Source organism: Xenopus laevis, chromosome 5S (genome assembly GCF_017654675.1).
Source record: "Xenopus laevis strain J_2021 chromosome 5S, Xenopus_laevis_v10.1, whole genome shotgun sequence".
NCBI classification, from domain to species: Eukaryota; Metazoa; Chordata; class Amphibia; order Anura; family Pipidae; genus Xenopus; species Xenopus laevis.
The window spans coordinates 42,265,010-42,279,251 of record NC_054380.1 but is presented as its reverse complement, the minus strand read 5'-3'; the positions used below and the strand labels follow the sequence as shown (position 1 = coordinate 42,279,251).

Here is a 14,242-nt window from a genome sequence, read left to right as displayed (position 1 = left end):
TACAACTGAGCTCTGCTCTTTTTGTTATCTGACAATTGTGTCACAGTATCACTGGCGTAACTATAGAGAAAGCAGACCCCATGGGCAAAAACCTTGCAGCACAGTTTCTGTGGTTTTATGTTCCTGTTTGTCCACAACCTTAAAGATTCGGCATTTGCATTGCTTCTAATTTGGGACAGAAGCTGTGGCGCAGGAGCCCTATCGTGACAATGGTACAAACTTTTTCTTCTTCCACGGGGGGGGGTGATGTCCCGGGAAAAAGGGGTCTGCAGGGTCTGTTTCCTCTATTGTGTTAAAATCCCCCTCCCACTTTCTTTCTTTCAATTGACTCGCGGGGGTGGGAGGGGCGTGGGTGCGCACACAAGTCCCTATGTGCTCCGGGCCCTCTGAATATTTTTCTGCTCGGGAGGTCTGGGACGCCGTTGCTACGCCCCTGCACAGTAGAACACATGCAAGCTACTGAAACCTGCAGTGGAATCCTTATTCTGTTTATACTCTGCCTAGAACAGTTTAGATACCTGACGACAGCCAAAGAAACAGTGCAAAAGATTTTTATTTTAAAGCATCAAATAAAAAAATATCCATACTCCTTCTCTACTAATACTTAGCTCGGCATGGTGCCAACAGTTACCCCAGCATTGTCATTGTGTTTAATTCTGCGCTGCCAAAAGTTACCCCAGCATTGTCATTGTGTTTAATTCTGTGCTTATCTTTTTAAGTAGGCTATATCATATACAAGATTGATTCCAGAACATGTCATTTCTAACATTCCTATTGCCAATATACGTTCAAAAGATTATCATTAAATATTCAAAATAGAAACGCTAAAAACGTACCTACAGGGTAGTCAGTGAGTCCTAAAAGGAGTTGAAAATGGAAAGGAGTTTGAAACGGCTTTTCTTTTTAACTCCCTTTGTAGGATATGTCAACATAACAACTTTCAGCAAATTGTTTGGTGCATTAAAGAAAGTTGTTATTTATAACAACCAATATATTCCATAGACCTCTGTAACATTTGTCCCATACAGAAACTGATTTTGTTTCTTTAACAGATATAGTTCCTACGATGTTATATTAAGTTCCAATATATTGCATGTAGTATTTTTAATTTGCTAGGAAAAGGCATATCTATAAACATCTTAGGGGCTAGTTTTATCTGACAGACTTTTACATGAATCAACTTGATATATGAATGCTACCTTTATACGTGCTTACTTTTAGCAACCTGTTGCTTTCATCATAGAATAAATCTTAATGCATGTAAAGTTCTAGTCAGGGAAAAAGGTTTTTAAAAGCACAAATGGACATTCTGAATCCAAAGAGGATTTACAGTAGGCAGCTGGCCTAAGTGAATGCACTTTATGCATGTACTCCCAAATGAACAAGTTAAAGCAACATTTTTTGTTAAACCTTATTCATAGTTTATTTCCTAGCATATAACAAGCAGTGACTGACTAAACTAGGGATGCTCAAAGTCTAAGTAACCAAATAAATAATTATTAACAATCTTTTGTCAAACAAAAATGAAACTTTTTTTAGGTAACATAACTAATAAAAGTAGTAAGGAAAGGAAAACATGACATAAATAATTTACAAAAGAAAAATTATGGTACAGTCTACAAGATATCAACATCAGTTCTGTTCAAAGGTCTGCGGAACACAAGCCCAGATAAACAACACATCAATGACAATGCATAGATTTAATAAAGTAATGAAGTGTGGTGTATGGAAAGAAAATAAACAGTTCAACAATATCCTTAGCAGAGAAATATAATAAAATGTGCAAGGGATCCATAACAAAATGGCCTTATTTAACTTAAGAGAAAGAATGAATAATGGAATAAACACAGTTTATACCGTAATCCAAATAAAAGGTCCTTATTAAATTCTATCTGTACATAGATGTTCTTAAAAAATATGGTTTTTTTGAAAGATTATAAAAAAAGAATATACTAAAAAGAAATAATGGTTTTAAAAAATTGTGTGGTCATTTTCTACAATTCTATTTACAACAGTCAGACATGGTTCCAAAACACAACTGTGTTCATCCAACAAAAATTGTACCACAAAAACAAAGTACCGTAAAAACAGTCATAAATCACCAGATGACAAGTGAATTTTAAAGGGATTTTGCTACAAATGAAATACTCCACACATCCATCATTTTACAGTAAACCAGAATTACATACTTCTCTAAGGAAGCTGTGGTAAGAGTAAATGAAAACCATGTTTTATAATTAACATACCAGCATTCTAGCAGTATATTAAAAGGGTGTTGTGGTACATAATAAAAACTTCTCTCTTTCTCTTTTATTTTCCATTTATGACTTTCAGACATACATTTCTATCCACAGTTATATTTCCTTTCTTGTATTTCTGCATTCTAAATAAAAAAAAAGCAATTAAAATCTGTTTCTATTTTATAGAAAACATCTCTTGATATAATTGTATAATAAAGTGCCATATTTTTATATTGATTGTGACCTATCAGATTGCCTTAAAATGCAAAAAAAGTTTATAAAGTCTAAAGTTTTTCACTGATTACCTGAAATATTGTTGAAATAGGTACTTTATAAGCCCTACTTTTTAGGGAAAACAAAAACATACATCCTTACATAAAATAAAAATATTTGCTTTGATGCATATCATAAGACACATTGTACAAAGATGTCAAAGGAAACACAATTAAAGAATTAACTTCTTGAGAAATGTTTCCCCTTTGCAGAGCAGAGTTTTATGTATTCGATTGACACATTGTAAATTTCATAAATTAGTAAAAGTCACCTGCACTTTTTGATAATGTTTCTTCTCTCTTGGTTCCTGTGCTTTGGCAATAAAATTACCTATTCTGTAAAATTAATAGGCCGTAGGCTGATACTACATACGATTAATAAGGTTAATAACTATGCTGACTCTTTTTCAATTAAAATACTTCCAGGAACCCTTAGTAACCAGCAATAAATTGGTATACTTTACTTTGGGAAACCCTTCATAGATATTTTGCTGTAACCTAGTCTTCATTCAGAAATGATGATGGGATGATCTTTTTCATCTGTTTTTATCTGAAGGTGCAATTTGAATTAATATTTATCCTTTTATCCACACACATTCGCCATAGTTTCCTGTTTAATGTATACTAATATGGCACTGATAAAACCTCATGTGTGTTGTACTTAAATGTCTATACCTATTTACAAATTTACCTATAGAGGTGTACCAAAATGGCCTCTTCTGGTGCACCTATAGAGGTGTACCACAATGGACTCTTTAATGCCTACACCTATTTACAAATTTATCTACAGAGGTGTACCACAATGGCCTCTATCTGAAAGAGGCTTGGCTCTTACTTAAAAAGAGGCTTGGCTCAAAATACTCTCCTTAAAGAGATGCACCTGAGATAAATGAACACAAGGGTTGGTCTGATGTGGGACTTTCAGGGATTGGTTAATGCTTTTATTGTTGGAGTGTTATGATTGGTGCACTTTTGTTTAAATATTTGTTTGAGCGTCACTTACTCAGTCTATGATTAGGGATGGGCAAATTTGACCCATTTAGTTTCGCCAAAAATTCACCGCAAGCGAAATGACGCTGACGCCCAGTAAAGTCTATGGGCATCAAAACTATTTCGTTGCGCATCGAAATTTTTTGTCGCACGGCACCATACAAGTCTATGGGCATCAATTCCATGGCGAAAAAAGCCAAAAAAATTCTCCCATCCCTACCTATGATTAAGTGTTTGCAACACGAAACGCATAAGACACAAGACACAATAAATCTTTTCTACTTGATTTCTAAAATTTGTTGGAAGATTGCCTTTATTTGAGGGCTTGCCACCATAATTCAAATGTCTAAAATTTGAACGAATGGGAACAATCTGAAAAATTCTTTATATTCTAATTGAATTCGAATGAAACTCGAATAGAATTCTACTCTGAAAAAAATTAAATGTCAGGAAGGCTATTAACATATTACAGTGGGTCAATGGATCTCTGCCATTTACTTGTAAATTAATTCAGCAGGTTTTAGGTGGCAAATATTCAAATTAAAAACTATTTCCATGGTTGCTGTGTGATAAATCACACATTTGAATTTACATTCGAATTGGGGGTTAAAATTCGAATCTGTGAATTTTGACACCAAAAAAAATTTGAAAATTTGAAATAAGTGAATCTTACAAGATACTGCCATATTAGTACAGTCAAAAAGCAAATCTGTCACTCATGAAGGGTTGTTTGTTTAAATAGGTCTCTATGTAAAATGCCATTGCAGTATTTTGGAGCTTTCTAGAAACTCATGCTCTGGACAATAGATCCCATGTCTATATATTTTTGACTGATTTATACAGTTGAAAAAATCCCTGCTTTTTTCCATTGAAAAATGTTGCTAATAGTTCTCACCCACTAAAAGGCACCTGTTTTTACAAATAAAATGTGTGGATGCTTAAAAATAGACTTTCATGTATCTAATTTTATTTGCATTGGCTGCTATATATTATTCATGCTGATCCTTAAGGCCAACATTAAATTAAATAAAAATAATCCTTTTAATTCATATACGGCTTTGCATTTTTAAACTAAAATAATTGTGAGTAAGTGACTAATTTATAATAAAAGCACTGTGGTTAATGCCAGCATTTCGCCTGCTGCATTCTGTTTACTCCAAAACATTCAAGTACTGGGCATTTTGTTGGTATATATTTGGGTCATGTTAAACATAATGACCAAAACAGCAAAATCTTAACCATTGCCCTGTTTGGTGGGCATGTGTATTTACACCTCTAAATATTTTATTTTAATACTCTGTGTCATTGTGATATTTAGGGCTTAAAATGGTAACCGAGGCTGTTAAATCATAACTTTTCTGCTACAATGTAATGGGTGCCAGTGACTCTGTGTGTGTTGGAAGATTGCCTTTATTTGAAGTGTTTGATCATTTACCCTAAAACTCAAGAGAGAACATTACACGGGTAATGTTTCTTGCAAGGTGATTGGCAGAACCATTAGCTATTTACCACTGCGTGATATTGGGCTTACATTGGCTAAGCGTATATCAATCGAAAACTCACTAACTCCAATAAAGGCATTTTGTTGGCAAAATAAAGACAACAGAAACATTCAAATATCAATGGCTTAGGAAATATATATATATATATATATATATATATATATATATATATATATATATATATATATATATATATATATATATATATATATATATATATATATATTATCCGTCTTAAGTTATATTAAAGCTGCATCACTAGAGAACGTACAAAACTCTATATTGCAGATTAATTAACTAAACAGCTGTCATGATGCATTTGTATCTCTTCTCTGTGTATGATGTTCATAAATATCATCTGCTCTGTTTCCATCTCAGATAGTACATGAGGTGTTGCTCTCCCTTGTAGAGGTAAATCGAATGAAGTCTGGAAATACCAGGGTGAGCTGAGGTGTCTTGGTCACTCAGGATCTACAGTACATTCCACATATGGCATGAATGTGATTTTAGAAATCTGCAAAGATAAAAGTCAAGTTATAGAGTGCTTTTATTTTTCTTTAATTGTATTATTATTGTTACTTTTTAATTTATTTCTTATCATTTGGTTCAATTTCTCTCCTATTCATATTCCAGTCTCTCATATAAACCACTGACTGATTGCTTAGGTGAACAACCCACTAGCAACCAGACAACTGCTGAAACTGGAGAGCTGCTGAACAAAATAGTAAATACCTGAAAAATGAAAAACAGTTTCAAATTGTCTCAAAATATCCTTGTTTATGTCATTCTAAAAGTTCATTTAAAGATGAAAAACCCATTTAACCCAGAAACACTGTGCATTAAACAACTATTTGCCTAGATAGAATTTGTGTTGGGTAATTTGTTGTTGTTTTGGTAACTGCAGGGGTTAGTACACTGTCATGTGAAAACATGTTTTTCTCAAAATCTTTTTTTCGCATCAGTTAATTGTACTGCTCCAGCAGACTTCTGCACTGGAATCCATTTTTCAAAAGAGCAAACAGATTTTTTATATTTAATTATGAAATCTAACATGGGGCTGGACATGTTATCAGTTTCCTAGGTACCCCTAGTCATGTGACTTGTGTTCTTATAAACGTCAGTCACTCTTTACTGCTTCACTGCAATTTGGAGGGATATCAACCCTCTCCCTCCACCCCCAGCAGCCTATCAGCAGAACAATCAGGATATAACAGGATAACAGTTCCCTGACACAAGATAACAGCTCCCTGATCATTTTAAAAGTAGAACTCAATAGTAAAAATCCAAGCACCACTGCGACTCCTTCAGTTACACTGAGTTGGAGAAATAATGAAAACAGTTCCATCATGAAGTGCTGGCTTTTTCAGAAAGCAAAGTATCAGGCAAAATAACCCGAGGTGGCTGCCTACACACCAATTTTACAAGTAAAGAAAACATTTGTTGGTTCAAGATTAAAATTTTATATGGTAGAGTGATTTAGTTGCAGTTCAAACAGCTTAATTTAGAAAAAAACACTACACCATAAAAATCATGACCGAATCCTAGCAATATTTGGAAATCAGAAATTACAATACTCCCTGTTGGGGTTTCATAAGTCTAATCTTTAGTTTTAGTAAGGCAAAACAGCATCGTGGGTGATGCACAAAGTGTGCAAACGAATGTACCTGTGCACTTCTACTGCCTAGTATGTGGGGTAAACCACCAGGACATGAATTCACTTAACAAACAGAACATTAAAACAACATTTCCATAAAACACAATTAAAATACCACACATGTATCCCTTACATGAGTAGTGTTGGCAGTTTTTTAAAAACATTTTTAGCCATTTAGAAACAACGGTGGTCTTCTAAAACCAAATGTCCATAAATCATTTCTCTATTATGGTAATTATGACAGCATAATTCAACAGATGTTCAGGTCTTGAATCCCATGAGCACTTTATGCAGTAATCCTAAGAGCAAATGAATGTTGGATGCTTGCAAAAACATTACATAATACACTGCGCAAACATATGGATATATTAATGAGAATGGGCTTGTTTCCATCAATATGTTCCGGATAGATCAGGGATAATTGCTTAATGTTCGCCAAAACAGTTTCCATGGTTTCTTTCATTATTTCTTCCTTTAAACCCCCTTCAGGGCCCATAGTTTAAGTTACTGAAAGTTCTGCTGAAAGTTCAAATCTTAGCTTTTCTTTTTATATATTATTTCAACTTCAAAACCAAAGTACTAGGAAACAAACAGCAAGGGCTGTAAACCCCTGGCCTCATAGTCAACCTCTATAAGTGCTTTAAAGTATATGCCTTATTGAGTAAGTACCATGTTACGGGATTCTTTTTTATCATTCCATTTTCTCATGACTAAAAATGTATATATATCATAGTTTTAATGATCACAACTTATATTAATCATATTTTCAAATGTATTCAATGTTACAGGGTTGTCTTTACATCTGACAGGGTCTAATGCAAATCTGCCAGGCCACATCACATATAAAAAGTATTACTCACTCTCTTTGTTCTCACCCATATTTTAATATGGTCTGTGTTGGTATGGACTATATTTATTGTGCTTGTTCATCTCCTACATAAAATAGTATAACGCTAAATCACAAATTTAAATATCCAGCACACTTCAGAGAAGTGTTTTTCTTCATATTGTGGGCCACATGCCTAAAGCCTACTGACAATAATTAGAAAAATCCAATAGAATAATTTTTCCATTAAAACATGTGTTTGATGGTCTAACATCAGGTATTGTCATATTATTACTGTGGAACACAGGTTTATAATAAGCTCAGATATATGTGGGCTGATTAACATCAAGTTCTAAGCACTTTTTGTTAGTACTATGGGAAAGAGGGAATCCATCAAAAATTAGGAATTGCATATTTAACAATATTCAGAGAGAAATTCAGATATTTTAATCTTTGTAGGTTATAAGGCTTTTGAATAATAGATTCCATACCTGTATAGAGTACAGGTATGGGATCCATTATCCGAAACCCGTTATCCAGAATGCTCCAAAAAGGTTGTCTCCCATAAACACCATGTTATCCAAATAATCCAAATCTTAAAAAATTATTTTTTTTTTCTCTGTAATAAAAAAACAGTACTTTGTCCCTGGTCCAAAGCAGAACCAGTCTATTAGATTTATTTAATGTTTACATGATTTTCTAGTAGAATTAAGAACTTTTTTGTATTACGTTAAACATATATATATATATATATATATATATATATATGTGTGTGTGTGTGTGTGTGTGTGTGTTTTACATATACAAAAAAATGGAAAAAATTAAAAGATTAAACTGGGGAACGCCATCTGTCAACTGTCAACGCCATCTTCCTTTGTCAAATCATATAGGATGTGCCAGTTTGTATCAAAATGTGTCTGTGTGAAAACATAATTCTCAAATGATTTGCATAGTTCTTTTTCACAGTGGATCCACTGTTTGCACATATTTAACACCTGAGTGTAACACTAACCTTTACATTCATATTTAAGATCAGAGAAGTAAACCATTTCTTGGGAGAAAACAAAGAGCCCCAGTCGTCCACCAGCATATGTCTTGTCATAAAGAGGGCCTGAGTCTGCCATGATCTGCTTCCCTTCATATACTACTACCCTGTAAGGCAAAATTAAAACTATGTGAACAGTTCATGTTACAAAATCAGTATAAAATGAAAACAACAAAAACATCTAGATTGGCCTCCACTGGTTGTTTGAAGTTCTTGCTGTTTGTATTGGCTTAAGCCCAAATACTATCACATCCTGACATAATAACCTTTAATATTGGCAAAAATCAAGGTTCATTTGGAAAGTATTTTAAATATATTAAAGCTTTGTATTTGCCACAGCAATACATATCAGCCAAAAATGCAAACCCACAACTTATTTAACAAAATTGATATTAGTGATTAATGAAAATGTATTATGTATCAGCTTTAATCATGAATAATATACTGTATGCATTGCTATCATGATTACTTAACAGTGGCATAATTGCATATGTATTTATACTCTAATCACATCAGTAAGCCAGAAATGGACATCAATAATATTTGTTGGGTAGACAGGGATAGTTATTTGAATTCTGCAGGGTTTGGTGCTATACTTGGACACAACAGGTAAAGAGACCATATACACAGGTTGATTATCAGAAAAGATAACTGTCAAAAGGTGAATTTCAAAAATTAATATATTTTATTAGAACATTTTTCAGGTTAAAGGTAAGTGCTTGCAAACTTATATGTTATTTATTTCCAGAAGAAGATTATGTCTTACCTAATAAAACCAGTCTTAGGTCTATGAGTCAGATGCCACCTGTAAGCAGTATAATCTTTCCAGCCAACATTTTTTGGATCATGCCACAAGGTTCTTACCTAGGGTAACAAATTGATACTCTAGTCAACTATTAATAAGACTTCAGTACAAACATTACAGTACATTACACTAAATCACAGTTAACAATTATACCTCTCCTGGTGTATTCCCAGTATGCCAGAGGGCATTTCTTAAGTGTTCTCCAGTCCCTGTTGTGGAGTTGACAACCTTGACAGACACACCAGAATATCCATAAGCCCTAGATGGTTTGTCCTCCCAGTATGTCTGAGTGACCTGCTTCCACATGAGCACATAAAACCTACTGCTGGATTGGTAGCCAAACACAAAGCCTGCATAGTCATCATCACGGTCTGTGTTCACATAAAATGTACCACTGAAGTCAACTGCGCTAAATTCATCAAAACCTGCATAAATCATAGAAAACAAAAAAGCACAGTTCATATGCAAAGAGTATAGCTTTCTGTGTTTAACATGAATTATAATTTCACTTTATGAGGTATGATGTTATAACAGAAGACTTCATATAAACCAAGCCTCTTAAAACTTCCCTATGTGCTTAGGTGTAAGGGGGACTGAAGAGATACATTAGTTCCGGGTCCCCTGATCATTATCAAGATTATACAAAGAAGTGCAGGCACCACCCAAACCATCATTTATCTTTTGTCATGCCCTTGATCCTCATACTACTATGCCAGTGGAATATATATGTGTGAGTGTGGTGGCTAAATGGGTTAGAGTCATATATATGATACTATGGGTTTTCTTAACCCACATTCTACACGGGAAGTGGGTTAAGATACCTATGGACTAGGTTCTTAGACAACCATGTCTAAATGGATAAGAATCCAAAATATTCCAGTAGTTCAATTCAGTTCTTGGCACTCTCCAATTCTTTAGTAAGATTGTCTTTCTTTTAGCACACATATATTTAAATGTACAGTATGTACTTGTTAAAAAGTAAAAATAAGCTACAAAACTAAATATGGTCGAAAACACCTTTTCAGTATTTGTTATTTCCTCACAACTGCTTCTAAATTTGAAACACAATTTCTCTCCTTCAGTCAAAAGTGTGCTGAAAGTGGAGGTAGGACAAAACATTAGGAAATAAAATTATCCTACCCACAGCTATGCCAGGATCTGAGTTGGCTGTCTGTACCAATTCCTTGCCCTGGTGGCGAATAACCCAGTTGGGATCAATCTGTGCAGTTCCCTTTGGATCCAGGGGTACCATCTGAAATTTCCTGAAGTCAGTTTCGCTTATGTCACTGTTCTCAGGGCACACATCATGGATATCTGGAATGCTATCATTATCAAAGTCATCCTTGCAAGCATCACCTCGACCATCACCTGAAAGAATATTATAAAAGAGCATTCTAAATCATCATGGAGCTACTGTAGGCTTCTTGCAACTGTAAACAGCAATTCATTTAATATGATATCTGTAATGTCACAGGAAAATTGTATTAATCTTTGTGAACTCAGAGTAACTTTGGCAGTGGTACATGGTGAAGTCAAAGTCTCTTGATTCATGATTTTCTGGCATGCTGTAAGGTATGTTATTTAGAGGTAACTCTCTTTGGTCTTCCATCCCTGACAAGAAACCCTGCAGCAAAATTCCATGATGGATATTTAATAACAAGCATGTACACTCGAGGGTGCTCTATCATGAGAAAGCCCCAGTAAATCAAAACATAAGCTTTAGGCCATATGTACCCGTGAAAACTGAGAATCTTTCCAGTTATAGGCATTAGAAATACAGCACAGTGATAAAATAATAGCATTGTAAAATGGGATGGGGGAAGGGTACTCTAAAATCCAGATCAGACTGTTCATTTTATAATGTCAGTTCAAATTTTTTAAGGCAGTTCATAGGATTAATAGTCACAACCTTGTAATTCAGTGTTGACAGCACTAAGTAGTTTTATGACTACATCAATGAAGGTGAAATAAGTATATTTTTAGTTAATCTGCATAAACAGTAGTAAAATAAATGTTTAACTTTAATATATCTGTTAAAGGGATCTTTGCACAATCTGATATTTTTAATTTGGCAAACTTGCTGGTCCATTTATGCATATACTTTTTGGCTCCATTCTCAATGATACAAATATAGAAACTCTATCCTTTAGTATTCTTATATTCAATTTTGCCAGACATATAAAATGATTCATTTGCTCATTTGGTCCTTGCATATACTGTAAGTACCCTCTTGATCTTCTTTGAGTGTATTGTGAAACATATTGAAGATGAATGAAAATAACAAGAGCATTGAGATTCAGAGAATAGTGATTTCTAACTTTAATCAACACCAGGGGGCATATTTTTTTTTAACATTGGAAACACATCACTGGTAATGTTGCTCATTGCAATCAATCAGACCTTGCTTTTGTTTTCTAACTTATAGGTGACAATTCAAATGTAATTGATGATTGATTGTTAAGGGAAACACCACGGTGATGTTTGACTCCAAATCTAATAAAAATACCCCTTAATTCTACCTCTTCAAGTAAAAACTGCATGTTTTTTGTATTTTTATGCAATTCAGCAAACATTCAAACAACTGGAATCTGGTTTACTAATACATGGATGAATTCTGTTCTGAGAAATACGTTACTGCTGGAAACCAAACCTGGGACTGAAGTCCTCAATGAATGAAAGTGATCTTGTAACTCTATTGTTCAAAAAATCTACTTTGATACCTTGACTAAATGTTTTAGCAACCAATGTCAAGACCTTTAATTTCCTGACAGCTAAGCCACAATTCTGCTGATTTTGTTGAAAATCTAATCATAAGAATATCTTTAAAATTCACTTGTAAGGAATAAGTCAATGGAATATTGCATCTATCCCCACAATTTTGACATTGACTAAAAGAGAGGTTAAGGAGCTGCCTTCTGCAGAATAATCTACCTACTTAAATTTGTTAGGACTTTCTGGATTCAGAACATGGCCACACAATTTGGTAAAGCCATTCTGAAGTCATTTTTAACAGTCCTTTTTAATTCCAGTTAATTTCGTCAAATCTGGCAAAACATTTTATCTCCTGTTACATATGCACTAAGGAATCATTATTAAACAATGCACCTAGGCATCTACATGTACTGAAATGTCCTTAATTTAATTACTTCTTACCATCAGAATCCTTTTGGTCAGGATTATAAACAAGTCGACAGTTGTCTCGGTCATCAGGAACACCATCATTGTCATCATCTGAATCACATGCGTCTCCTCTACCATCCTTATCATGGTCAGCTTGGTTTGCATTAGGGATGTAAGGACAATTGTCCAAGTTGTTCTGGTAACCATCTTCATCAATGTCTTCATTGTTATCACACTGATCACCAACTAAATCATTATCCACATCAGTCTAAAAACAAGTACATTACAATTTAAAAAAGGGTAAAGTTTAGCACATATGGAAGATAAGGCACAAAATTCCACAAACCTCTGTGGATACGCCACGGAAATTATCTAATTAAATATTTAAATATACATCCATGCAGTTGTAGGATAAAATAATCATGAAGCAATGGCACAAAACGTGTGACATTTCAAGAGCTTACAAAAATATTTTCATTAAAAAAGGTATTCATGATGTAAACACAGCAAGAACACCCTGCTAAGCATTGAATAATAACATTAATAACTTTGATCAAATAATAATCAATTATGATTTGTTATATGAAATTTTCTTCACAGTTGCATATCTTAAATTTTTATCTCAGCACTATTTTCTATATGTCAATAAGAGATTAATGTTTTTCAGATTTTAAAGAAGACTCTAAAGAAGATTTATTTAACAATATAATTAGTAAATAATAGTAATTATATACATTTGTTCATATGCTTGCGATTTTGTTGAACAGTACCTGGTCTGGGTTGTGCATTAATGGACAGTTGTCACACTGATCCCCAACACCATCCTTATCAGTATCTTTCTGGTCAGTATTGTAGACATATGGGCAATTATCAAGCTCATTTAAGATATCTAAAAAGAAAACAATACAAATTCTAATAGTAGAGCAGTTTCAGGGAGAAAAAAAAGATACAATAAAATGCATTCATACAAAACTATAGTTTTGCACAGCAGGCATTGGAAAATAAAGTGATTGGCCAAATTTAAAATAGAATGGTATGGATTTGTTACCCATTTTACCTGAAAACCATAATTTCTTGTTACAGGCCACAGTTTTAACTACTGTACTAGCTAATCTTCTCACATTTTCCATGTAACTACAGAATAAATAACCATGCTCATTGTAGACATACCATCGCCATCAATATCAGCAGCACAAGCATCTCCCTCTCCGTTATTGTCAGTGTCAATCTGGGCTGGATTGTGCACATGGACACAATTATCACAGCGATCACCAACTTCATCTTTGTCATAGTCAAACTGACGTGGGTTATAAAGCAGGGGGCAATTATCCTGTCAGACAAGAAAAACAAGTTTTTCTCAGATGACTCTCAATTGCCCTCTCTGAGAATCATCTGAAATGGCTCAGGCATGGAGTAAAAACGGCTTTTCTGATTGATAGCAACAAGGCAAGAGTTTGGCAATAAGTATGTCAGGTAAACGGAAGAGTCTGAATAAAAAGATAAACAACAAGGTAGATTTTAAAATTGCACACTGCAAAGAAGTGGAATAGGAACACAAATAACCGAGGATGCACCTAAGAGATAGATAGCATATTTCAAACAGTATACAGGTTACACATTTTATTATCCCATTCTAATATTATCTCAATTGATATGCAATGTTTCATATGCCTCAAGTAACTTTCCCCTGTAATTAACAATTTTTAGTGTGTTTAGTACAATTCTTTCTTATTTCTTTTGGTTGCTGCTTTGAACTGGGATACTTTCAGCTGTAATAAACCAATATTA

The 14,242-nt window shown here is 34.0% G+C and overlaps 1 protein-coding gene across 1 annotated transcript in view; it reads right to left on the bottom strand.

Annotated features, from left to right (window-relative positions):
- Positions 1–535: 535 nt before the first annotated feature.
- The window catches only part of thbs2.S (thrombospondin 2 S homeolog), a 55,999-nt gene continuing 42,292 nt past the window's right edge, over positions 536–14,242 (bottom strand). The window contains exons 15-22 of the mRNA XM_018265244.2: positions 13,625–13,784; positions 13,225–13,343; positions 12,488–12,722; positions 10,475–10,702; positions 9,488–9,759; positions 9,296–9,393; positions 8,497–8,636; positions 536–5,518 (exon numbers count right to left, since the gene is read on the bottom strand). Of these exons, the coding sequence (XP_018120733.1) occupies positions 5,511–5,518; positions 8,497–8,636; positions 9,296–9,393; positions 9,488–9,759; positions 10,475–10,702; positions 12,488–12,722; positions 13,225–13,343; positions 13,625–13,784 (1,260 nt within the window). The 3' untranslated portion in view covers positions 536–5,510. The remainder of the gene's footprint in view (positions 5,519–8,496; positions 8,637–9,295; positions 9,394–9,487; positions 9,760–10,474; positions 10,703–12,487; positions 12,723–13,224; positions 13,344–13,624; positions 13,785–14,242) is intronic.